At 42.6% G+C, this 24,544-nt stretch overlaps 2 protein-coding genes across 8 annotated transcripts in view; one reads left to right on the top strand and one right to left on the bottom strand.

Annotated features, from left to right (window-relative positions):
* The window catches only part of Veph1 (ventricular zone expressed PH domain-containing 1), a 254,919-nt gene that overhangs the window by 190,062 nt on the left and 40,313 nt on the right, over window positions 1-24,544 (bottom strand). For all 7 annotated transcript variants that reach the window (XM_008761051.4, XM_039102624.2, XM_039102623.2 and 4 more), the window contains one exon: window positions 8,899-9,065. In XM_008761051.4, coding sequence (XP_008759273.1) covers window positions 8,899-9,065 — 167 coding nt within the window. The remainder of the gene's footprint in view (window positions 1-8,898; window positions 9,066-24,544) is intronic.
* Window positions 14,854-20,663, top strand: Ptx3 (pentraxin 3). Its single transcript, NM_001109536.2, is given in 3 exon segments — window positions 14,854-15,143; window positions 15,570-15,971; window positions 19,433-20,663. Coding segments are annotated over 3 exon segments (1,146 nt in total). The 5' UTR covers window positions 14,854-15,013; the 3' UTR covers window positions 20,047-20,663.

Consider the following 24,544-nt stretch of genomic DNA (forward strand, 5'->3'; position numbering starts at 1 on the left):
AACTGTTAGCCAAATCAGAATGACTTTCCAGAGAAAGCTTTGCTGAGACAGCCTCATACTGTAGCCTAGCTAGGCTCAGTTTAAAACCATCTTCTCACCTCAGCCTTTCGAGTGCTAGGTTTATAGCCCATGGACAGCAACATAGTAAATATTAAACCAGGAGGCAAAATCCTGGGATTATTAAACTCATGGTAAATCTCCTGACTTTGGAATCTAAACTTTACAATAAAACCATCTGCACCCGCATCTGCTTTCTTTTTAAGTCTCGATCTGCTATTGAAATGTGAAGTCCACAAAGTTTCCATGTCGCTGATGCCCAAACCAAGCTTTGACAAGCAATACAAATCCTGCATTCTTCCAGCAACTACCAGAGCTGCGGCTGAAGGAGAGCCAGTGAGTGAGAGACCCTTGTTGATCTTACTAAAACCCCCAGTTTGGGGAAAGTCTGTTTAGAAATGCTTCATGGTGGGAACAAGAAAGTGGGAGGGGTTTCTCATTTGTTTTCAGTCTCCAGTTTTACCAGGAAATGGCACAATAAGGTATAATTATTAAAGCAAAAATGGTTTCCACCAGAATCCCATTGCTTAGTAATATCTTTATGAGTATAAGAATTAAATAATTTTTACTAGAAAATATGACATTCTGTGGAATACGGGGACTAATACACAGTTATGGAAAGGGTGCCATGGGTAGAATTACTAACCAGGGTAAACTAGATAGGCTTGAGGTAACTAAAATTATCCTGCATATAGATTTAAACTTCATTCATTCATTCATTCATTCATGCATTCATTCATTCATTCACGTACTTTGGGAGAAGAGAACATGGCTTGTTCCTGGGAAGTCATACATCGCAGTTCTATAAATGCTGCCTGTGTATTTGGGAGGGATTGCATGCCCTTTAGAGACACTGTGAGAGGTCTCTGGCTCATATAGCGAAAGTGTCAGCCAACTGCTCTGGGTCAGGGCAACATACCTGACCTGAGGCATTTGGAAATGGAAAATGCTCACACATTTCCTGCCCATTCTATAAAGCTCCATTTCCTAGCCCTTGCCCTTCAGGTCCTGTTTCTGGAACAACAAGGAGTGTGACACCTGGTTTTTCTAAGCATGTGGATTTTGAGTTTTAATTTAACTCGAGCTGCATAGCCTAAGCCCCACAAGACTGTATGTTCATCTGTCTGTCCCTTCAGGTAGAAAAGGGAAAAAGAAAAGAGAGAGAGAGAGGGGAAGGATAGAAGGAGAGAAAAAGAAAGGAGGAGAAAGGAGAAATGGTAAAATATATTTTTGAAAGCAGGCAAGCAGGCACCATGAAAATAAACTCCCCCATTCCCTGAGGCGGGCAGATGACTCCATAGCAGGCACAGAAAGCAGAGCCATCTTCAACACTGTCAACAGCAGTCATGACCTTATACATGAAATAAAAGCTGAGCATTTCTCTGTGAATCCTAATAAGCTAAGTTTATTGTGATGGTGATAGGAAAGCAAGATATTTTAAAGTCTGTCCAACACATGAAAGCAAAGTGCTACCCTGGCAGGAGGTGCGTCCCATACACAGCGAGGGCCCTGTCTCCAAGGGCTGCCTTGGTGGGCTGACTTCATGTCTGGCAGAGAGTCCCGTGTCTGCTGTGAGCAGAGCAGTCACAGAGACTATGCAGATGGCGGACACAGAGGAAGCAGACATGGCTCTCATCCTCTTGCAGCATACCACTGAAAGAATTCTCCAATGGCCTCCTTGCCCGGCCTCATGAGCTAACCTCATAACTGCCTCCAGAGTACCTCGTTCTAAAACCTCAGTTTGATGCTATCAAGCTACTCCCATGATGCAGAGCCAGAAGCCCAATGCCGGGGCCTTGAGCACCTTCACTTAGGGTCTTTCTGCTTCCTTTCCCCCATGGCCAAGCTTCCTGGTCCCACTGCTTTGGTGAAAGTAGAAGGAAGTGTCTGCTTCCTCACTGACTTTCTGCCCGCCCTATAGACAGAGGGCCTGGGGTAGAGTCCTGTAACCACATACCTAAATATTCAGCAGCTCTTTAAGATATAATCCTCCTGCCTGGGAAATGAACCTTGCGACAATCTGGCATGCTTGATTTTGATTTAGAATCTCTGGCCTGTGTACAAGAAGTAGGGAGAGATGACCCGACCCCCTTTCTGTCTACCCTTACCTTTTCCCGCCTGCAGGCTAATTTAAGCAACCTCTCAGGAATATGAGGTCACTTAGCAGTGTAACGTAGATCCTAAAAAAATAAAATTTCTTCACAAAATATGTGAAGCATGAGAATAGCTTGAAGCCCTGTCTTGGGGATCCCCTTAGGGAAATTCACACCGTTCTGACAGCTCATCTCACAGTTAAATCTACTTACAAGCACTTTCTGGCCTTTGTTCCACATTTCCTACTATAAATTGTACTTTTGCAATACGAAAGGTGGAGAAAACTGAGAACTTTTGCCTTTAGTTCTGACCTAAACTGCAAATAAACCCATTCCTTTTTACGGATTCCTGAATCCTGATTTTTTTTAATGTAAAATAAGCAAGCAAGGGCCCTCGTCAGTCACACTCTTAGAGTGGCTTGTGCTGCCATGAACAGACCCAGAGCCAGTGTGCAGAAACACTAGATAGAGACAGGCTCAAGGTGTCCTGGGCTCTAGTGTCCTGGGCTGTACTTAGTGAGGGGTGGGTTTAAGGTGGGGCACAAGAAGAGGAAGCCCTGACAGAACTGTCCAAAGCAAGCAGCTGAAGTGAGTTCCAGCCTTGAACTCTCTGGCTCCTCCTGGACGGCTGTCTTCTCTTTCTACCCCTTCATTGCCGTTCATAATGTGGCCTCACCACAGAGTTGACATTTTGTGGATACCTCTCCGCAAAGCCAAGAAAATTATTGACATTTCAAGACCTATGTATAAAACAGAAGGCAAAGTGTGTGTGTGTGTGTGTGTGTGTGTGTGTGTGTGTGTGTGTACTACCACTTAAAATAGTCCTCTGGCAAAATTTTCTAGTTAATTTGGCTAGCATCAAGACTTCATTAATTTCTAGAAATCTACGAAAATGACTGTCATTCCTTTTGCTTGTGGCTTATTTTCACCACACCAATGTTCTGGAAAAGAGGTTCTGTTGTGCAGACTGTTTCTGAAGAGTCTCTATATCTTTTGCTTGATCTTCTTCATGGTTTGTAAATGACATCAAGTAATTATGCAAAATGACCCCTAAGCATTGTGGGCATGGCAACTGGCCTGGTGGATGATGTGTGAGGTGTTGTAAGATTTGGCACGAGAATAGGAATCTTCTACTCTGTTGTGTGAAACCCAGGAAATGACCAGTTCCTCTGGGTCTGAACACTGAGGAGGGAGAGTTTCACTTGCCTCTCTCTGTCACTCATCTTTGCATGCCTGGGGCCAGAAGCCCATGCCTGGGGCTAATAACATGTATGCACACACATTAATAAATTCTTTTCTGTTTGCTAGCTAAACCCAGGAAGTCCCATGGCAGCCAAGAAAACATTGACTTTATACTTATAAAGGCAACTTGGAAAACTGACCACACAAACTTTTCCTATAAATGGATCCTGAGGTTCCCCTGGGGATGCTGACCATGAGTCACTAGCCAGGAACTGCCTCTCTATCTGAGAAGAATAGTGTCCTGTAAAGAATGACACCCAGTATTATTGATGACTTGCCTGACCACCCATGTACATCTTAGAGCTTATAGGTATGTGGATGCTAAGACTTCATGGACCATAAGCTTTGTGTAGAGAAATTGTCTCTACAGAGCCTTGAATGAGAGTCTCCAGGGCCTTTTTTATGGGGAAGGAAGAGCTAACAAGAGACACATTTTGTTCCTAATCTATATTACGGTCCAAGAAAGAGGTTTTTTAAGGCCCACTATTGACCAGTCCTGAGAGTCATGTTCTCTCACTGGTCTCGGAAGGTGGTGAGAACCACATTCAACAAACAAAAGAAATCCAATCAACCAACCAATCAGCCAGTTAGTCAACCAGCCAACCAGCCAACCAGCCAACCAGCCAGCCAACCAGTCAACCAACCAACAAACCAACCAACCAACCATCCAACCAGCCAACCAACCAGTCAACCAGCCAGCCAACCAGCCAACCAACCTGTCAACCATCCAACCAGCCAGCCAACCAGCCAACCAGTCAACATCCCAGATTAGTTCACTCGTTAGAGATACCACTAATGACCTCTGTTTTAGTTACTTTTTTCAACAAGAAAACCAGCAGAAGCAACTTGAAGGAGGAAGGGGATTGTTTTAACTTATACTTTCAAGGATTTCAGTCCATCATGGTATGGAAAGTGGGGTTTGGGAGGCTCAGTCCCTGTTGGGGTTTCTCACATCATGGAAGACCACTGAAGCAGATGTAACCCCCAGAGGACTGTCCTTATCGGTCTATGTCTGCAATGTTCTGAATCAGCACTAACAGCTAGAACTAAGGTTTCTGTATGTGAGCATGCAGGGGACATTTCAGACCCAAACCATTACATTCTCCAGGTGACATATGGCAAGCCTTTATCCTGACATGCACGGTCACACCCCTCCATGTCCTTCTGATTAATTCATCTGGTTTACAGTTTAAAATCTGGTTTATGAGTTAAAATCTAGTCTGTGTTTCTAGGTGCTGGTGCATTGTAGGCCCCTCTGCAAACCCTCTCTCCGTGATTATGCCCCTGACCACTGGTAAAGTAGGTATTCTGTATGTCACTGCCTATGGCTGGGTAGGTTCTAAGGGACCTTAGAACTGAAGGAGCAAGTGGAAGGTTCACTTTCACAGGAAGAGAAGGGATGGGAGCAACTGACTGGGCAGTCCCCTCTTACAATCTCTTTTAATGGTTAAAATCTGGGCACAGTGAAGTCCACTCAGTCACTCTAAGTGCCTCCCTCCTAGGCCTGGTCTCTTCATTCTGGAGCCTACCCTCAGAACCCGCTACCTCATCCAGTGCCTGTTCCTCATTCAGCTCACTTCTGTCTTTTGTCATCATCTATCTCACACATTTTGCTAAATCCTCTGGAAATCATCTGCTTTAGAAGTTACAGTTGTGCTCTGAGTCTCTGTTTCTTTGTGTCTCTGTGTCTGTCTGTCTGTGCATGTGCATGTGCATGTGCACGCACGCATGTGCACATGTGTGTGTGTTTGCGCGAGTGTGAAATGATTTCTAGGATATAGTCATATCAGATTTTAGTTACAGCTTGGCCTTATGCGTGCAGCTTTGGAACCATGACAAGTGTCCATTCAGATTATCCGTATGTGGTGACTTTAGGGAGGGCAGTTTGACTGTGATTTAGAAAGGGAGATAGGGCCTTGAGCAGAAGAAGGCCTGAGGGCTGATCAGCATGAGGCCAGTGTGAAAAGTCACCTCACCAAGTCACTCCTCATCACCGGGAGTGATCCAAATTTTGGGTTTTCCTTCTATTAGCTATAAAAAGCTCCCTGTGTGGAATGGGATGAGGGATGGAATGATTGCAAGCCACCGGCCCAGTGGCTGTTACCTGTGTGTAAATGAACTCAACCAGTCTCAGCACCCATTGTCCATTGTAACCAGGATGGAGAAAAACAGCCCCCTCTTGTAACCTTTTCTAGGGGAAACTACTCAGGCCGAGGGAAGATAAAGGTAGAAGTCGGACAGTCTGGCTTCACATCTTTCTTATTCTCCACCAGGTGTGTGAGATCAAGCCAGTTAACTCCTTGGAGTATCTGTTTCGATTAAAGTCAAATGGAGGAAGGTTAGCACATTGTTGAGTAATTTATTGGATTAAGTGAGCTACTATATGTAGAAAAGAGTCCATTGTAAATGGTCAAGTTGTCTGCAAAGTTAGGCACGAATTCTAACTTTTCCATGTGAGAAAGATCCACAAAAGGAATGCTGTACACCAGGTGCTAAGTCAGCATCCTTTGTTGGCTGTGACCAGCATTAAGCATGGTGCTATTGGAACACACTAGCTTTCAAATCTCAGGGTGCTTCAGAGGAGAGAGGGGCCAAGAACTGTGGGAAAGAGATTCTGAGAGTCCTTCTGGCATTTTTAGCTACTTTCTGAAAGACAGGGATAGTTAGCCAAGAAAAGTAGGAGTCATGAGAACTTCCAGGAGGAAAACGGCATGCATGTGAATGTCCACTGCCCATGAGATAATACCCATGAACTAGCCCTTTGAAGGTTTGAGGCCAAGAAGTGATGAGAAAAAACTGCATTCATTGCCCTTTCCTGAGCCTCTCAGCTGTCACTCATTCTGACAGAACAGTGAGTGTGGAGACACCCTCATTCTTGGACCTCTTTGCTTTGGGAAGGTGACTTCAGGGCATTTTCTCCTTCATCCTATAACTGCCTGCACTGGCTTTATTCTCATCTACTGTCAGTCCCTACCCCATGGAAGATGAGTTAATAGAGGTCATGTTAGTCTATATAGAACCACTTTCTAAAAATCACATTTGTTTTGCTTTAGCTCCCTATCTTCTCAGTCAGCTCCTTTCCAGGTCCATCTGTGGTAATCCTAACCATGGTTTCCATGGAGAACTCATAAGCCCTTTCTTCTGCAAGCCTGTGAGAACACTACCTATGTAGCACAAAAACAACAAACGAACTACAACAACAACAACACCCCAACACTGGTTGTCATCACCTGTGTCGAGGCGATCTTGAGATGAGGCTGTTCCCTTGGATATATGGGTGGTCTCGATGAATAAGGGTCTGGAGGAAGCAGGCGGTAGATCAGAGCCAGAGAAGAGATGGGGAGAAAAGTAGAGGCAAGAGAGATATTGATCACGAGCTTGGAAAGCTAATAGCCTCTGGCAGCCAGAAAAGATAAAAGAGCAGACTCATCAGAGATCCTATAGTGAGGATCAGCCCTGTTGACCCAGTTTAGACTCCAAGTCTAACTGTGTGTTTTTAAATCACTGAATTTGTGCTGTTTTCGGAAGTGGCAGCAGTAATGAGTAAACCAAGCATTGTGCCTGTTCAGTGTGCCTGCTATGCGGTGGCTCAAAGATCCTGAGGCTGCGCTCCTCACCCCAGCTGTACCAGATGCTCCCCAGCTTCTCTGTGCTTCATCCTTTCTGAAACCTATTCCTGCATTTATGATCTGGACCACATTGCCTGAGGTCCTCTGGCATCCAGTTTTGTGTTGTGCTTCCTCTCACGTCTCCACTTCTTTATATTTTTTCTGTTAGTCATTTTTCCTGTTTGGGTTTCCTGAGTTAGCAGTCCATACTATATGGTCACTTTCCAACCTTTCCTTCTACACGCAACCCACGGTAAATGGCTGCCTCTCCTCACTGCAGCTCTACACATAGTGATTCTTTGGGTTCACTGGTGATTCCAGATTGCCAAATCCAGGACCATTTCCCATCTCAAGTCTCCTTAATTCCTCTAGATCATATTTCTCTTGAGTTGTGTTTCCCCTCTAGAGATCATACCACACTCTTCCTAGTTCAGGAAGGCTTCTGCTTCCTTTGGTTTATCATTCATTCATTTATTCACTCATTCACTCACTCATTTAACAATCTCTTAACACAACCACTTTGGTGTGTGTATATCTGCATGAGTGATCCTTGTTCGTGTATATGCACATGCATTTATGTGTTTGTGTGGAGACCAGAGGTCACCTTCAGGTGTTATACATCAAGAGCCGTTCACCCTCTTTGTTGAGACAGGATCTCCCTCAGGGACCTGGAACTTGGCAATTGAGCTAAACTGACTGAGCAGCGAGCTTCTGTGCTTTTGGACTCTGCCTCAGTGTTGAAGTATCGAAAGCATGTACCACCATACCTGGCTTTTTACGTGGGTGCTGGGGATTGAACGCAGGTCCTCATGCTTATTCAACAAGTGCTTTATCTGCTGAGCTATTGAACGTTTACTGTCAGTCCAGAATGAAGTTAGGGACTAGTTGTGAATATGGAGACACAATCCTTAAGGAGTTTATAGTAAAGTAGAAGAGGCAGAAACACCGTAACAAAGATAATAATAGTTATAATAATAAGGTTATTGAAAATAGCATTGTTATCACCATTGTTATTACCCTAAGGACAAAAGTGAAGATGCACACAGGCAGCACTCGGCCCTCTGGCCTTGTTCTTTAATTTATGGTCCCCGAGGTAGTAACAGCCTATGGCCTGAGCCTGACCTATGGAGCAGGGATCTCTGGGGGTGCAGCTGAGGTATGGGTCAGCTTCCTGGTTTTCTATCCTGGGGAATCAAGATTCCTAACCCTGCTCCTCTCCCTGGAGGCCCTTGTCTCTCTGCTCCCCCAGCACAGACTGCATTTAAGGCTCTCGTTTAGGTAGTATTTCCTTAAGGACCTCACTGTACCATCTCGCCCTAAGGCAGTGTCAGTAGCCCTGAGCAATCTACATCTACTACCTCCTCTCACAGCTTCCGGATTCCATCTGAGAGATTCAAAGGAAGAGCAAGAGAGAGATTTTATTTTCATTATTTGATCCCTTAGACTAGGCCTCATGTAAGTTTTGTTCGTTTATTTACCACCACACACTCTATCTGATGTACACATACACGCCCCTTATGTACAAACACACATATACCCTCATGTACACACACACACACATACACACACACATACCCTCATGTACATACACCACTCATGCACAAACATACACACCACTCATATTTATACTCCTTATGAATACATACACCCTCATGTACATACACCCCAATGTACCCCATGTACACACAGACACACCCTTATGCACATACCCACATCCCTCGTGTAGACACAGGTACACACACACACACACACACACACACACACACTCTTCATACAAATATATTGGAACTAGATAGAGCTTTTGCTCACAAGGAAACCCTAAGCACAAATTATCTGGAAGCCTATCTGCTTTGTGGACCATCACGGTGATTGCATTTGGTAAACAGTGCCCTTTTTACCTCCACATCTTTTCTCTTTGCTGCTACATGGAGAAGCCGTAGTAGATGGTACTGTTCTGTCTGCTCCAATTGAGACATCAAGGCCAGGAGTTCTGCCAGGTGCCTGTTGATTGGTTGGGGCTGCTTTTCATACACAGCAGGCAACACCCTCAGTAGCATGGCATTTCCTATTGGAACAATAAAGGCAACAGCATCGACTTTATCAACCTTAAAGCAATAGAAATAACATTATTGTCACTGTAATAATCTTTGCACTTAAGCAGCACAGCTAATAGCCAGCCAAATGTTCTGTTAAAAGTAACAGAGTATCTCATTCTGAAAAAATTAGTCATAAAAGAACAATTCCAACTGATTTAAGGGGGGGGGCACTTAATCACACAATCAGTATCATTATTCAGTGAAAAATTTTTCCCTGAGTAATGTTCCACAGGGGTTAGAGGCGCACTTGACAGTAAGCAGACCACACCCCTGAGGAGACAGTTCCGATAAAAAATTCCCCGTTAGAAGAGACATTTGGTTGATGTTGAAACGAAAAGTGAGCAGTGTTATAAGCATAAACCTAAATGAAATCGAACCAAAAAAATGTTCTGAGGAATGCGCTCACATTCCTGAGGGGCGGGAGGCTTGGTTTGACAAGGGACATATGGGAATGGTGCCTTATGCCTACAGATGGTTTAAAAGGTAGCAACGCAAATTTAAATCTTCAGTTTCTACATTGAATTTGCACTCAGCTTGTTTGTCACATGTGATTTGCTCAAAGTCAGGTGTGACAGCTGGATTTAAACTGGCAAAACCTGAAGGAAAGAAAATTCCATAAGCTGCAGGGACAGACGTATCTGCAATACGTGGGAGACAGCTGCTTATGGCTTTATGGTAGGATGTTTCAGCTCAGAGTCCAGGCAGGCACTTACTTTAGTGTTCCAGAGAATCTGGTTTCTGGAGGTTTCTCGTAGAAAACTGTCAGATTCTATTCATAGTTTTTGATGCGGCAGTGGTGCTGGGATTGAACCGAGGGCCCCACACATGCCAGGCAAGCGCTCTTCAAATGCCCATGTTTTGTGCATGTTGTTCAAATGCAACATGGTTTGTGGTTTAGGTTTTCTATAAAGCTGGCTTTATTAGAGAACTATACACAGGAAGAATCAAACAAGCAGAAACTATACATATGTAAACCTTCATTAAGTGGTAAAGATGTGTGAATTCATAGAAGACATTTAATTATGAACATTAGGGAAAGAAAGCTTGGATTTCTAGAACATCGGTGTTAATATTCAGTGAAAGTAGACAAATTTAATGTAGTTGGATAGAAAAATGTTGAGACTTGCTTTTCATAGAATAGCTTCAAACATGTCTTTGCAATACATCCACAGGATTAAAAATTTTGGAAGTACATTTAAAAATGTATTTTTTTTAAAAAAATAGTTTGTAATAGCCAGGTGTGGTATGGGACATGTCTACCACCTCAGTACTTGGGAGATTGAGACAAGAGGATGACCATAAGTTTGAGCCCATTCTGGCCTATGTAGTGAGTTCAAGACAATCGTAGGCTACATTGCAGGACCTTGTCTCAAAGTGAATTAACAAGTAAAACATAAAGGAATTTGTCCTGGGATAAGAGATGGCTCAGCATTGAAGAGCACTGGCTGCTCTTCCAAGGACTGGAGTTGGAATCCCAGCACCCACATTGTGGCTGGAAACCATCCAGTTACAGAGGATCCAACACCCTCTTCTGGCTTCCACAGCATAAAATAATAAAGTAAATTTAAAAAAAGACACTGTTCCCATCACTATTTTTTAAACAATTTAATAATTTAATACCAAACAATTTGTTTGGTTTCTGCTTGTTTTTGTATAGAGCTTTTCCGGGGAATTTTTGGTTCAGTACATAACCGATGCAGAACACATTAGGTCATAGAACTTAGCTGTGTGTGCACACTGATCGGCTGATGGGAGAGGTCACATTGAATGCGACTGTAGCTAGAATCTGGGACAGGAATCTGCCTTTTACTACCATCTCCAGCAAAGGCCCTGGGGGGTCATTTTGCAGGGGGAAATCCCTAGATTAGTCATTTTCAACTGACTTCTAACGAGATAAACCCAAAAGATAAGTGCAAAAGAACTTATTTTATTTATTTTTTTAGTTAGGAACTGATGAAGAAATTTGGGATGTAGAAATTCTGTAAAAATATTCCATTCATAACTCACATTGTTTTAAATATCGAATGTTTCAAGCCCACAGACAAGCATAAGAAATGATAAAATTGATAATCGTGTGCCTGTCACACAGCTTTACCAAAACTGCCTTGTGCCATAAATCTTTCCTGACCATTTGTTTTCTTTTCTCCTCAGAGGCAGTCATCACTGTGAAGTAAGTATTTCTCATTGTCATGAATGGTTTTAAACCTTAATTACATGTGTTTATCAATAATCATCTTACAGCCGTTTGCCTTATAATTTTACCTGAATGGATTCCTTGCTCACAGAACTCTTGGCAAACTATTTTATTCCATTCACTATTATGCTGGTTTTCACTCAAACTGGCTTCTTCTCTTTATTCTTCTACCCAGGGGCACCATTTTGTTAATGTACTCTATCGATTCCAGAAGAAACCATCAGAAAAATGCCCAAACTCACTCAGATGTGTTACCTTCTGTCTTCTGAAGGCCAATAGGAATGTCACTTTCCTAAAACCAAGGTATAGGAAAGGCTTCACGGCTCCTGCCAGAGACTCCAGAAGGAACCATTTCTTTGGCTCTGCCAGCTTCTAGAGTCTGGTGTGTATTTGCTGGTTTGTACACCTTTCCATCACTTTCAAAGCTAGAAACATGGTGTCTCTGCCATCTTGCCTCTTCCTGTCATTATCATTCCTCACCTAACTGTCTTTTGCATCCTTTTTTTTCTCTTAGAATATTCTCCTTATTATATGTGAGTGTACATGCATGTGATATGAATGTGTGTGCGAAGATGTGTGTAGAAGTTAGAGACAACTTTCCGGAGTCGGTTTTCTTCCACCACCAACCACTCCAAGGACTGAACTGAAATCACTTGGGACACTTATCTGTCTTCTTGATTCATTACTACTCTCTTTGGTTGTGCCAAATTGGCCATTTTATCCTTCCCTGATCTTTTAAAAAGAATTTTAATTCACTTTTAAAAAAAATATGGGGATCATGTATAGCCCCACCTTTACAAGTTCCTCCCCACTTAGTTTTCTCTCCTTTTCCTCAAAGAAGGGGAAGCCCCACTTAGGTATCATCCCACCCTGGGATATCCCATCAAAGTAGATAAGTGCACACTCTCTCACTGAGGCCCAGCCAGGTCGTCCAGTTAGGGGAAGAGGGTCCAATGGCAGGCAACAGAGTCAGAGACAGCTTCTGTTCCAATTGTTAGGTGTCCCACATGAAGACCAAACTGTACATCTGCTATGAATGTGTAGGGGGCTCAGGTCCAGCCCCTACATGCTCTTTGGTTGGTGGTTCAGGTCCAGTGAACACCCGTGGGTCCAGGGGGGTTGATTCCGAAGGTCTTCTTGTAGTGTCTGTCCTTGACCCCTCCAGCTTGCTCAAGTCTATCCCCCACTCTTCTACAAGACTCCCTGAGCACTTGCCTTGAACATATTGTCACAGGAGACAAATTCCTGAACAGAAAACCAACAGCTCAGGCACTAAGACCAACCAAGCCTAAGGACACCATCAATAGGACAAAATGGCAGCCTACAGAAAAGATCTACAGGAAAAGATCTTTACCAATCTTACATCTGACTGAGGTCTAAGATAAAATATATACAAAGAACTTAAGAAACAGGCACCAACAACCCAAATTTAAAAAACAAAACAAAACAATAAACAAACAAACAAACAAACAAACAGGATACATAGGTAAACAGAGAATTCACAACCGAGGAATCTCAAGTGGCCGAGAGCACTTAAAGAAATGTTCAAAGTCCTTAGTCATAAGGGAAATACAAATTAAAAACAACACTGAGAGTCTACTTTACACTTATCACAATGGCTAAAACCCAAAAGTCAAGTGACAGCACGTACTGGTGAGGATGTGGAGAAAGAGGAACACTCTTCCATTGCTGGTGGGATTGCAAACTGGTACAACCTGTTTGGAAATCAATTTGGCAGTTTCTCAGAAAACTGGAAATAGTTCTACCCCAAGACCCAGCTATACCACTCCTGGGCATATACTCAAAAGATGCCCCATTATACCACAGGGACACCTGCTCAACAATGTTCATAGCAGCTTTATTCATAGCAGTGAGAAACTGGAAACAATTCAGATGTCCATCAACTAAAGAGTGGATCAAGGAAAGTGTGGTACATTTACGTGATGGAATATTACTCAGCTATTAAAAACAAGGACACCATGAAATTTGCAGGCAAATGGATGGAACTAGAAAATATCATCTTGAAAGAAACCCATGGTATGTGCTTACTTGTAATTGGACATTAGCTATAAAGTCCAGGTAACCATGCTACAATCCACAGACCCATTAAAGGAGCAGTAAGCATTTTTATCCAGTTCTCCTGCATTTGCTTTTTTCAGATAGGGTCTCTCATTGGCTTTAACTTGCTCAGTAGGCTTAGCTGTCTGGCCAGGGATTCCCAGGGGCCCTCTCTTTAGTACTGGCATTAGGACCCTACATCACCACATCAGGGTTTTTAGTGTGGACTCTAGAAATCGAACTTGAGTCCACAGTCTTCAGAGAGAAATACTTTACTAAGCTATGGCTCCTGACTGCCCTTTAAACAGTATCCTATTGTCTCACAGGACCATCTCTTTCTGTGAGGCCTTAATGATTTTAAAACATACTCATTTTAAGCTGCTATTTCAAATAAGTTAAGCTCTTGAGCAGGGGCCTAATGCTGTTTTACTTTCTGTTGATTCTTATTCATGATGCCCTATTCTGAGATCAATGTCTAGCTATGTGTAACTATGGATTCATTTTTTACTGTGGTGAATGGTACATGCATGTGTGGTCCAGGTGCTTGAGGGCACTCAGTCACTTGTGATTCTCTGTGCAGGGTCAGAGAGAGGAGTTTACCTATGGAAATCCAAAAGGCAGCCTTCTGAGAGACCTGACATGAGGGTAGTCTCCCCCTCATGATCAGACTGTGACTGATAACCCTTCCCCTCCATCTCTTTTGTGTATTGGGGACTTGAATCAACTCAGGAGCTGACCCTCTGGGAGTGGTAATCTCTAGATCTTTGGCCACTGTGTAGTTTTCTTGTTTTATTTGGAGTTCATTTAAATGTTTTACTTTTTATCACTATTATTATGACCTATCAACGTCTATTCAGGTACTTTGCATGTGGTGGGGGCAGATTTTCAGTGCTTGTTCAGACACACACACACACACACACACACACACACCAGGAGTCACTAATTTAAATTTAAAACAGGAACTTGAGAGGTACTCAAGCTCCTCAAGGGAGGTACTCCCGCCCTCCCTTTCCTGTTTTATTGGGTTTTTACCCAGTTGTACTGTGTTTATTAGTTGCCACTCCAGAGGAGTAAAGACAAGTTAGTCAATCAGGATGCATTTGACTTCTAGAGTCATATAAGTTCTTAATGGGCTGGGTTATTTTGGAGTCAGAATCATTTTCTATAGATTGGACTTGAGAAAGTATCCAAAAAAAAAAAGGTTAAAAAAAAGTTTTCTGTAACTTCAGGGGTTGTGGAATAATGAAAGCTCACACCAAGTGCCAAAATGATAATTTGCCCCACATCTCTGTGTTGCCCACCCCCCAAAGCGCTAGCACTTCAGGTTACAGCAACTAATCCTCAGGGGCACCAGAAAAGTCCAGCTTCCCTCCTCTTCTCCCCCTGGCCTGCCTCTAATTAATCTGCCTGCAGCGTGGACCTTGGTGGTTTAACATTGTGCAACCTCTTCAGCTCCCTTGCCCTCCCACCCAACCCCCTCCCCCAAATCCAGGGGAACTCCCTCGCGCTGTGCCACCGACATTACTCATTCATCCCGTTCAGGCTTTGGAGCGTTTATTAAGGGCTTCGCTCCTGCCTTGCTCTATCTCTCCCGGGCTCTCGGATCACTAGAGAACCTCGCTTCTTTCCCTGTGGCGGCTGCGAGCAAACTTCGCCTCTCCAGCAATGCATCTCCCTGTGATTCTGCTTTGTGCTCTCTGGTCTGCAGTGTTGGCTGAGACCTCCTATGACTATGAGCTCATGCATGTGAATTTGGACAACGAAATAGACAATGGACTTCATCCCACCGAGGACCGTAAGTTCATTTTAACTTTCTCAGCTTACCAAAACTACATAACTCACTTGGGGGGGGGTTAATTAACATAATTAACATAAGTAGCCAATGAAGCAAGCTAAAATTGTACTTTATTTGTAAAAACAAGGACTGCCCGAGAAAAGCCAGAGGCTTTAAATTATTTTTCTAACACTTACAATGAGTTAAGCTATGCAAAATCACGGCTCTTTAACTGTTTTTAGCTACATAAATGGCATTTCCCCAGTTAGCTTAACATGTCTTAGAAAGAATGGTCCTATGTCATCTTTGAGAAGTTTACAACGCTGTTTTCACAGCTATCCTTAGAAGGAGAGGGGTTGCTGGGGACAGGCTTAAACTTGGGGTCACCAAAAGTGCAGCTCACTGCCAGCCGGGACAGGCTGGTAATGTGTGTGTCCTGCGATCTAGCCACACCATGCGACTGCCGCCAGGAACACTCGGAGTGGGACAAGCTGTTCATCATGCTGGAGAACTCGCAGATGCGGGAGGCCATGCTGTTACAGGCCACTGACGACGTCCTCCGCGGGGAGTTGCAGAGGCTGCGGGCGGAACTGGGGCGGCTGGCGGGCGGTATGGCGAGGCCTTGCTCAGCCAGTGGCCCGGCAGACGCCAGGCTGGCACAGGCGCTGGAGCCGCTGCTGCAGGAGAGCCGCGACGCGAACCGCAGGCTGGCACGCCTGGAAGATGCAGAGGCGCGGCGACACGAGGCGACAGTGCCTAGCCTAGGAGCGGTGCTGGAGGAACTGCAGCGGACGCGCGCCGACCTGAGCGCCATGCAGAGCTGGGTCGCTCGCCACTGGCTACCCGCAGGTAAGCACCCGGCGTAGAGCCCACGGTCGGAGGGGGACTCAGAACCCGGCTACTTTTCATAGGCACACTCACAGAGCTCAGACACATCACGCCAGACAAGCTCATTGCCTTGTTAAAAGCCTCAGGAACCCAAAAGAAAATGGGATTTAACCATCGGTCTGGAAGTAGATATCAGAGATCCCTGACACTGGATCCGACCAGATAGTACAGGAGTCCATTGGCAGGTGTTTAACGGTGATCCTTCTTGCTGCCCCGAGTCCCTCCGTTAGGGATTTCCACGTCTTCTAATTTTATTCTGTCACTCTCTTTAGCTCAGCTCTGGTTTCCCCGGCACTATTTCAGGGCCTGGACTAACTTCAGCGACTTTCCCAGCCCCTTAGCCGACTCCTCCCCCTCTACTCCTTCTGAGCTGACTGGAGCCTAATTGGATCTCCTGCAAACTCAGCAGAACTCCAGGACTCCCTCATCCCAGTTGAGTTCAACAGTGATGGTCAAGGGGTGCAGGCTCTGGGGCATGTCCTATAAAGTCAGGCGCAGGAGTCAGAGGATGTAGATGCCTGCATCTTGTGTCCCGGGGGTGGGGCACACAAGAAAGGGATTATTTAAGCTGTGCAACTTGTCAAAACCCCACATAAAGCCCATAAAATGGCACACTCTTAAAAGTTAACGAAACAGGAAGAACATTGGAGCCTAGTAATATGGTTCTTAAGTTAAATTTCTGATGGGGGCAGTGATGTTTTGTTGTAGATTTTTCTAGAAAATTAGTGTCCTATGTTGACAAATATCCCTGGCACGTCTCTTGAGTCTCAGAAACAATGACAAACAATAGCATCTCATACTGTATCTCCAATCAGATGGAGCTTATCGGATGGGGTGGGAAGTAGGAGACCCCAGAGCATGGCCCATTCCTTTACAGAAACAACTACGCTACGATCAGTCCTTCCTAACTATTTGAAGGATGGAGGCCATGCCCTTAAATCCTAAATAAATCTTCAGAGAAAAGCTATAAAGTCGAATCTAAAGCAAACCCTCACTGTGATCATTTTGTGATAATTTTAAAGGCATGGATTTTTTTGTTTTGCAAACTCAGTAGAGTCATGAACATATAATGTGCCCCTCAAAGGAAGGATTACTTTGTATCCTCACCTGTTAGTTAGAAAATATATACATTCCCGAATTCTAAACTGTTGGTGCTTATTACCCAGTAATACTTCCCCCTGCAGGCTGTAATTGTCCTCTCTCTCCTGCCAGCCTGGCCCCCAGAGGATTCCTAATCATGTTGTGGTCGGCCTCCTAAGAACCTAGTTTTCATTTTGCTTAGTCTTTGATAATATAATTACAAAGAGTTATTAGTTAAAAACCATTTCATGAGAGAATTTCTGACATTTCAAAGCGGTCTCAAGGGACTCGATCACTGCTCTGCAAAAGAATCCCACAAAATCTGCTAACATACTACTTTACAGCATGAACCCAAATAGCTGCCATGGCCTCCAGAGATGCTGGGTCTCCCAGACACAGTCACGGGCCACCCGGGAGTGTAATCAGCACTGCCTGGCCTATTTAAACAGGAAGACAGTTAATTAGGTTTAGTGAATGTTCCGTTGGACAGTTCTTTAAACTTACAGAGGCCAGGAGATTCTAAATGCACACAAATGGCAGTCTTTTGTCCCCACAATCATTTGATTTAATTGTTGTAGCTAGAAAAAGAATCTTATCTTGAATATGCCTCATTTAAATTTTTCATGAATGATTAGAAATTTTTAAGAGTTCTGCTATTATTTGGGGGCATTGCTGCCATGATTGCTCTTATGCTATTTCCCTATATATCAATATTTCTTTGACTATTAATAAAAGAGATAGTTTATGTTTGTTTGACATTTTTTTGGACTGACCCTAGCTCAGAGCCACTTGTGGGAATTTACTTTATAGGACATTTGGTGTCCACACGTTCTACTGAGTCACCATTTAGTCCTTAAATGCTCCGGGAGTGACTTTTCAAAGCCGCCATATAGCATCTCCTTGGGCTATTATAAAGGGAACATCTAGCCCACCTTAGTTCTCTTCAGATACAGCAAGAAGCAGAGCCCATCTGTTCAAGGCCTTCGCCTTGGTATCTTAGTTGCTGCTGCAGGCTTGAGATAGCAGCGGTGGAGTAGATGAGGCTCGCGTGCATGTTCAAAGCCCGTGTCTTCTGAATGTTCTCAGCAGAAATACAACCTCTAACAAAATCCTTCAGAAGAATCCCCTCCTTTTAAAGCATTTTCTATAGTGGTGTAACTATAAAATGTATATGTTTTAAAGCATATTCTTGGCCTGCCCAGATTTGAATGCAGTATACTTGTAACTTATAGACTTGCCGCAGAGAGCCACCCCCCCTTAAATATAGACAACACTAAAGGCTGGTGAGATTATAAACTTTGTCAAAAACTATAATACTCACTAGCAGTAAATTATTCAGAATTCAGGTCTTCTATTAAGAGGCAATATAATGGGTTGGCCTCTGGGAACAGACCAACCAAACTAAAACCTGAGCTTTAAAATTTAGCTATTATAGAAGCATAGGTTATTTTGTCTCAGTTTTCCCACCTGTAAAGTGGGACTAAGAAGACTTTCAAAGCAAGTATGGATATTATTAAGGTGATGAACACATTGGCTAGAACGCTATCTGGGACACAGTAAGTACCTGATAGACATTAGTCATCATTACTACACTTTGCTTCCCGTCAAAGCTCAGTTTGCAACCTGGTTGTGCACACCAGTGATTTCAGTCCCTTGATGGTGGAGACAGGAGAATCAGAAGCCAGAAGCTATCCTTAGCTATATGTCCAATCTGAGGTCAGCCCAAGTTACACGAGGACTTATTTCAAACAGCCAACAACAATAGTAAGACAAGACACAGTAGTTTCCTATAACCTCTGCAAAGTTACCGATATCCAAGATCATGTGGTATATGAAACTATTCCCTAGTGACATGGCTATTCTGAAACATTGTTTTAAAAGAGGTGCTGATAATGGCTACCGAGAATGAGGTAGATCCATTGATTTTTATAGTTTTATTGTTTTAAGAGCATGGTAAAGGTAAGAAGGAAATAGGATAGATTTTGTTAAAGACTTAGAAACAATAGAATCTTCTGAAATTAACTCATTGTGATTCAACAGTTTAATACAAAACATAAAAGAAAAGCAGATTGAAGGGGAGATGGTTATTCATGGATTTTGTTATTTGTGGGTTGAGCTGGCGCTTCCCTTCAGTTTGCAAACGTCTTTATTCTGTTGCTCACTGGATAAGCCAAGTAGTTTTTTACTTTTATTCTCTTTGCTCTTCAGAGATCAGACTGGAGGCCCCATAAATCATAACAGACCACGGTATATAGTTATCAATTATAGTTAATATAACTGAATATCAAAATAACTCTGAAACTGAAAATTTTTTCCCCTTGCATTCTCTTTTGCTACTCCAGGCTGTGAAACAGCGATTTTCTTCCCAATGCGTTCTAAGAAGATTTTTGGAAGCGTGCATCCTGTGAGACCAATGAAGCTTGAATCTTTTAGTGCTTGTATTTGGGTCAAAGCCACAGACGTATTAAACAAAACCATCCTGTTTTCCTATGGCACCAAGTGGAACCCCTATGAGATCCAGCTGTACCTAAGTTCCCAGTCCCTAGTGTTTGTGGTGGGTGGGAAGGAGAACAAGCTGGCTGCGGATACTGTGGTCTCCCTGGGGAGGTGGTCCCACCTGTGTGGCACGTGGAGTTCAGAGCAGGGGAGCATGTCCTTGTGGGCAAATGGGGAACTGGTGGCTACCACTCTGGAGATGGCCAAAAGTCACCCTGTTCCTGAGGGTGGACTCCTACAGATTGGCCAAGAAAAGAATGGTTGCTGTGTAGGTGGGGGCTTTGACGAAACATTGGCATTTTCTGGAAGAATCACAGGCTTCAATATCTGGGATCGAGTTCTCAGCAAGGAGGAGATAAGGGCAAGTGGGGGAGCCGAATCATGCCACATCCGGGGAAACATCGTCGGGTGGGGAGTCACAGAGATTCAGGCTCATGGAGGAGCTCAGTATGTTTCTTAAGTGTTGTGAAACTCTACTTGAAGCCAAAGGAGACTCACACTTTAAATATATGCCAATTGGAAAGGTCTGAAAAACTTCGGTGCCTAATAAGAACACTTGAGAGGAGTGAAGGAGAGACGAGTTCGTCTTTATTTACCTTGGCAAAATGCTGAATAAACAGTTGAAGGGAAGGCTTGAGAGAAGGCTTGGGGATGTTGTTACTAAGCCTTATACTGTGGTGCTTTCAGATTAATGTCTGCCTCTGTCAGATAAACCCTCAGATAACTAAACAGGACTGGACTCTGAACAGAGAGACGATTGTGTTCCTTTTTTTTTTTTTTTTTTTTTTTTGGTTAATTTTATTTTGGCCAGAGACATTTTTATATTGGAAGAATAACAAAACAAGCTCTGTGGCCCATTGTTCATTCTTCCTGGTGTGTATTTTGTGACAAAAGAGATGATGAGAAAACCATATTTATACCACAAAGTGACTTATTAACAAACACAAATGTAGCTTTCGTGTTATAATCCAGTGTTCCATTTGGGAGAAAGTAGTTGTGTAATTTATATTGTGAAATGGATTTGTATTAATTTTATTTTTGTAAAAGTCTACTGTAAATAAAATGTTTTATAAAGCTAGCCTGTGTCCTCAAAACTTAAGTGTAAGAGCTGTTTTGAAGCAAAGCCACACTCTTCCTCTTTTCATTTAGAGTCGTTTTCGGAGACTGCTATGGAAACAGCAGTATTTATATTGTTAGAAGCAAACTCTACTGCTGCTATAAGTTTTGGTGTCCTACCAAAAGGTGGTTGTAAGAAACAGGGTCTTGGCTAAACACATTCATCTCTCTGGGCTTTAGTGTTTTCAACTGAGGAAGATAGGAGGAAATGCTCTGATGAGTCTATGAGCTTGTACAATTTTCTGCCCTGTTGTAACACAGACAAACATGTATCATCTGAGTTCTCCGGGTAGACATGGCCCATGTAAGCAATGGCTAGATGCATGTTCTAGCTCTTGACATTGTCACATGGGGCTTTCGTCTATAAAATCCATATTCAAGAATTTCACAATCAAGTTATGAGAAAAATGCAAAATGAAAGAGCTCGTGTTGTTCTATGTAAGTTAGGATTTTGTGCGTTCGTAGATCTTCCAGGCTATGTGTGGCCTAGAGGCCACCAGTTGGACATGCATGGCAGGACCCTCAGAGGAGGGAACCAAGAATCTGGACAAGAAGCAAGGCCTGTATATCCATTTTCTTCCAGGTCATGGAGAGGACAGAGAACGCTGTACATTCAGGAGTTTGGGTAAGACACCTACCAATCTCCTCTTGGGGATTCTCTGCAAAGAATCCTAGAACCTTATAAAGCTGCTGTAGCATCACAGTGAGCATGTATCCCCCTAAATAGAGAGCTGAAGAACCACAGGACCTTCCTGCTCACAAGCTAGGGCCATGGGAAAAACTGTAACTATCTAGCTGAGCTTCCTTAGACATGTGCCTTGATCTTCTCAGTGAAAGAAAGGAACATGGATCTAGTGTCTTTCAGAAATAAAGATCTAACATGTTTGGAGGATGTTCACAGAATTTGTACAGCTTCATACAATTCTTGAAATCTATACAGTGAGGCCTATGAGTCTGTAACGAAATTAGTCACAGTTATAAGCGGATACGTAGGCCAGTCTTCCACTCTTAAGAATTATACAACTCAACATTTCCGATACAGTGGCCGCATGCTAAGTCTCTGTTTAGCTCTTCTCTATATTGTTTGAATTCTCATCTGGAAGACATATTGGATCGAGTTTTAGAGAGTTAGGCGTGCTTTTCCTCTCTTTACACGTGCCTGCACAAATGAGATCTGTCTGGATGCCTCAGAAGGCACGAGCCAAGATTAGTACACATGCATATGCTGACAATATTAACTGTATACTGTACATGGTGTGTGCTGTCACTCTAGAATGTATTTATGTATGACTAGTACAGTTACACTTTGTGTGCGAAAGCTAAGCACAGCTAATGTTTTCCTAGTTTATTATAGTAAATTTGCGTTTAATGTATTTATGTATGACTAGTACAGTTACACTTTGTGTGCGAAAGCTAAGCACAGCTAATGTTTTCCTAGTTTATTATAGTAAATTTGCGTTTAAGTATTAATTATCTTATTTAGAACATTTGACTGGTAAGTATCTGTCAGGGGTTGGTGATGCTGATCGAATTAATTGATTGAGGGCAATGAAGAAGCAAACAGGAGAAAACAAAGACATTATTGGGTTATAAGTGTAGACATTTCATGTGCTACCGCAGTAAGTCTGGATAGATAGTGTCCAAGGTCTTTTGATTCTCCCTTTATCTCCATTGTACCTCTGAAGTAAGAGAATTCTAGTGTTAGTGGTACACCCAGTCACTAAGAAGATTCCAATGTTTCTCAGTGTTACTTTGCCATGTTCTGCTCACCGATGAACTACTGTTCTATGTGATTTCTCTGTCTGTTTTAAATGCAATAACAATGGCTAGAATTTCAGCTGTCATGTTACAGCATGAGATTTAAAGCAGTCACTTATTAGCAGCAGCATGGTCTGGTGACCATAAAGCCAGCTCTGGCTTGCTTTCTCCTTGACTTCTTTGAAAAATATGTTTTTAAATCCATTATTGGTTGTTGCATCTTATCCAGATCCAATTATTAGAGGAAAAAAAAACCTAAAAAGACAAAGCATTGTATTTTTTTCAAAGCACCCAGTGTACATATGAAAAAATGTATTTTACAAATTCTCAGGAAGCTAACTGAAAAACTAACAGTGCTTAAGGAGTTCTAGCGTGTAAGGGTATCAGAAGACTTAAGTAATTTGTGGAACTGTGACAAAATATCCCCTTGGTTTAGCACCAATGAACATAGTTGTATTCTCAATGACGCTACTGAGAGAATTACCATGTAATGGCATAGTAGGATAATTGTACAAGATGAGTCATCTGGTCATTTGGATGAAAATGTATGTTACTGATATATAATACTATCTATATGCTTAATATCAGTACTTGTATAATGTACAGTGACTAAGTTTTCTGGTTTTTCTGGGCCTGTTCTGGCTTTATCCAAGCTACCAGGTCCCTGGGCAAACTGGGACAGCTGGTCACTCTATGTGTATTTATGTATGATTAGTAGGGTGACATTTGTGTACGTGAACAAAGCACAGTTGATATTTTCCTTGCCTATTACAGTAGCAATTGGCCTTTAAGTATTAATTACTTTATATTCAGAACATTTAATTATTAAGTATCTATCATGGGATATCAGAGCTTGATTTTATAGTTTCGTGCTTGTCTTCACAGTAATGAGAACTAGATCAACAAATAATAAGATCTTATGTTTTTTTTTTTCAAAAAATATACCAGGAACAGATATTTCTAAAATTGTCCTTTAGCCGGTTAAGAAGCAGCATGACTAAGCATAAAGGCCCTGACTAAAGCAATGGTGTATTTGTGTTATTCGTGGGTTCTATGACTGTGAAGGTATCAGGTTACTGATCCTTGAGGCAATCAATCTGAAGAGCTAAAGAAAGTTGCAGGCCCTCAGGTCAGAAATCCAGTCTTTAAATCCTGGCACCACCGAGTACTGGCTTACCAATGAACAGATACACTCAACTAATCGCAACGAATCCTCACACTTCTTACATTATCTAACAAAACAAAATCCCTCCTCAAACACAGACTTTTAAAGCAAATATACACATAAGTATTTGTACATAAAAGTGTTTTCTGGCGCATGCAATCTCTTTTGAAATAAAACATTTCTTAAACTATTTTCTCATGTCCTTCTCAGGTGCTAACACATAGATAAGCCGGGAAACAAAACAATCACAAAGGGACGAGCCTTAGGATTATTGTGTTTTCGGATCAGCACGCACACAATCCAGGCTGGCCAGGTTTTCTTTACCTCACAGCAACATCTGCTGGTGAAATTATGAAGGTGCAGAGTGACATGCGCCAGCTCGGAGCCGGCCACTTGGCCACTAGGAAGTCTTTTTCTCTCCATTTCTAGAACCACGATTGGAAAGACTGCTTACCACACTATGTTTAATCTCTTCCTACTCATGTTAATATTCAAGTGGGATACTTATAATAGGATTTCAACTTAAAGAACGAAACTTTACTCTTTCCATAGTGAAAATCAGTCTGTTAGTGGTAATGTAAAATTAGTAAATCCTTAGTCTGTCAAAAGAAATCTACAAAAAAAAAATCAGTAACAAAGAAGCACTGAATACCTCCTCTTAAATTAAAACTAAGACAAGAGTAGTTGTACATGATGACTCGGGTCACTAGCATGAAAATGTACATACGACATATAATAGTATGTCTATGGTTTGTGTGACTACCTGTGTGGAGAAAGGCTAGTGATGCTCCCCTAACCGTGTGTGAAGTAGTAAAATCTGGAACTTTTAAGAAGCAATAATTGTGTCATAGATTTTGCATGCGTGTATGTGTACACACATGTTTGTGTGCAGGTGCACACACCTATGTGCGTGTCTAGA

The sequence above is a fragment of the Rattus norvegicus genome, chromosome 2, assembly GCF_036323735.1.
Source record: "Rattus norvegicus strain BN/NHsdMcwi chromosome 2, GRCr8, whole genome shotgun sequence".
Classification (NCBI taxonomy): Eukaryota; Metazoa; Chordata; class Mammalia; order Rodentia; family Muridae; genus Rattus; species Rattus norvegicus.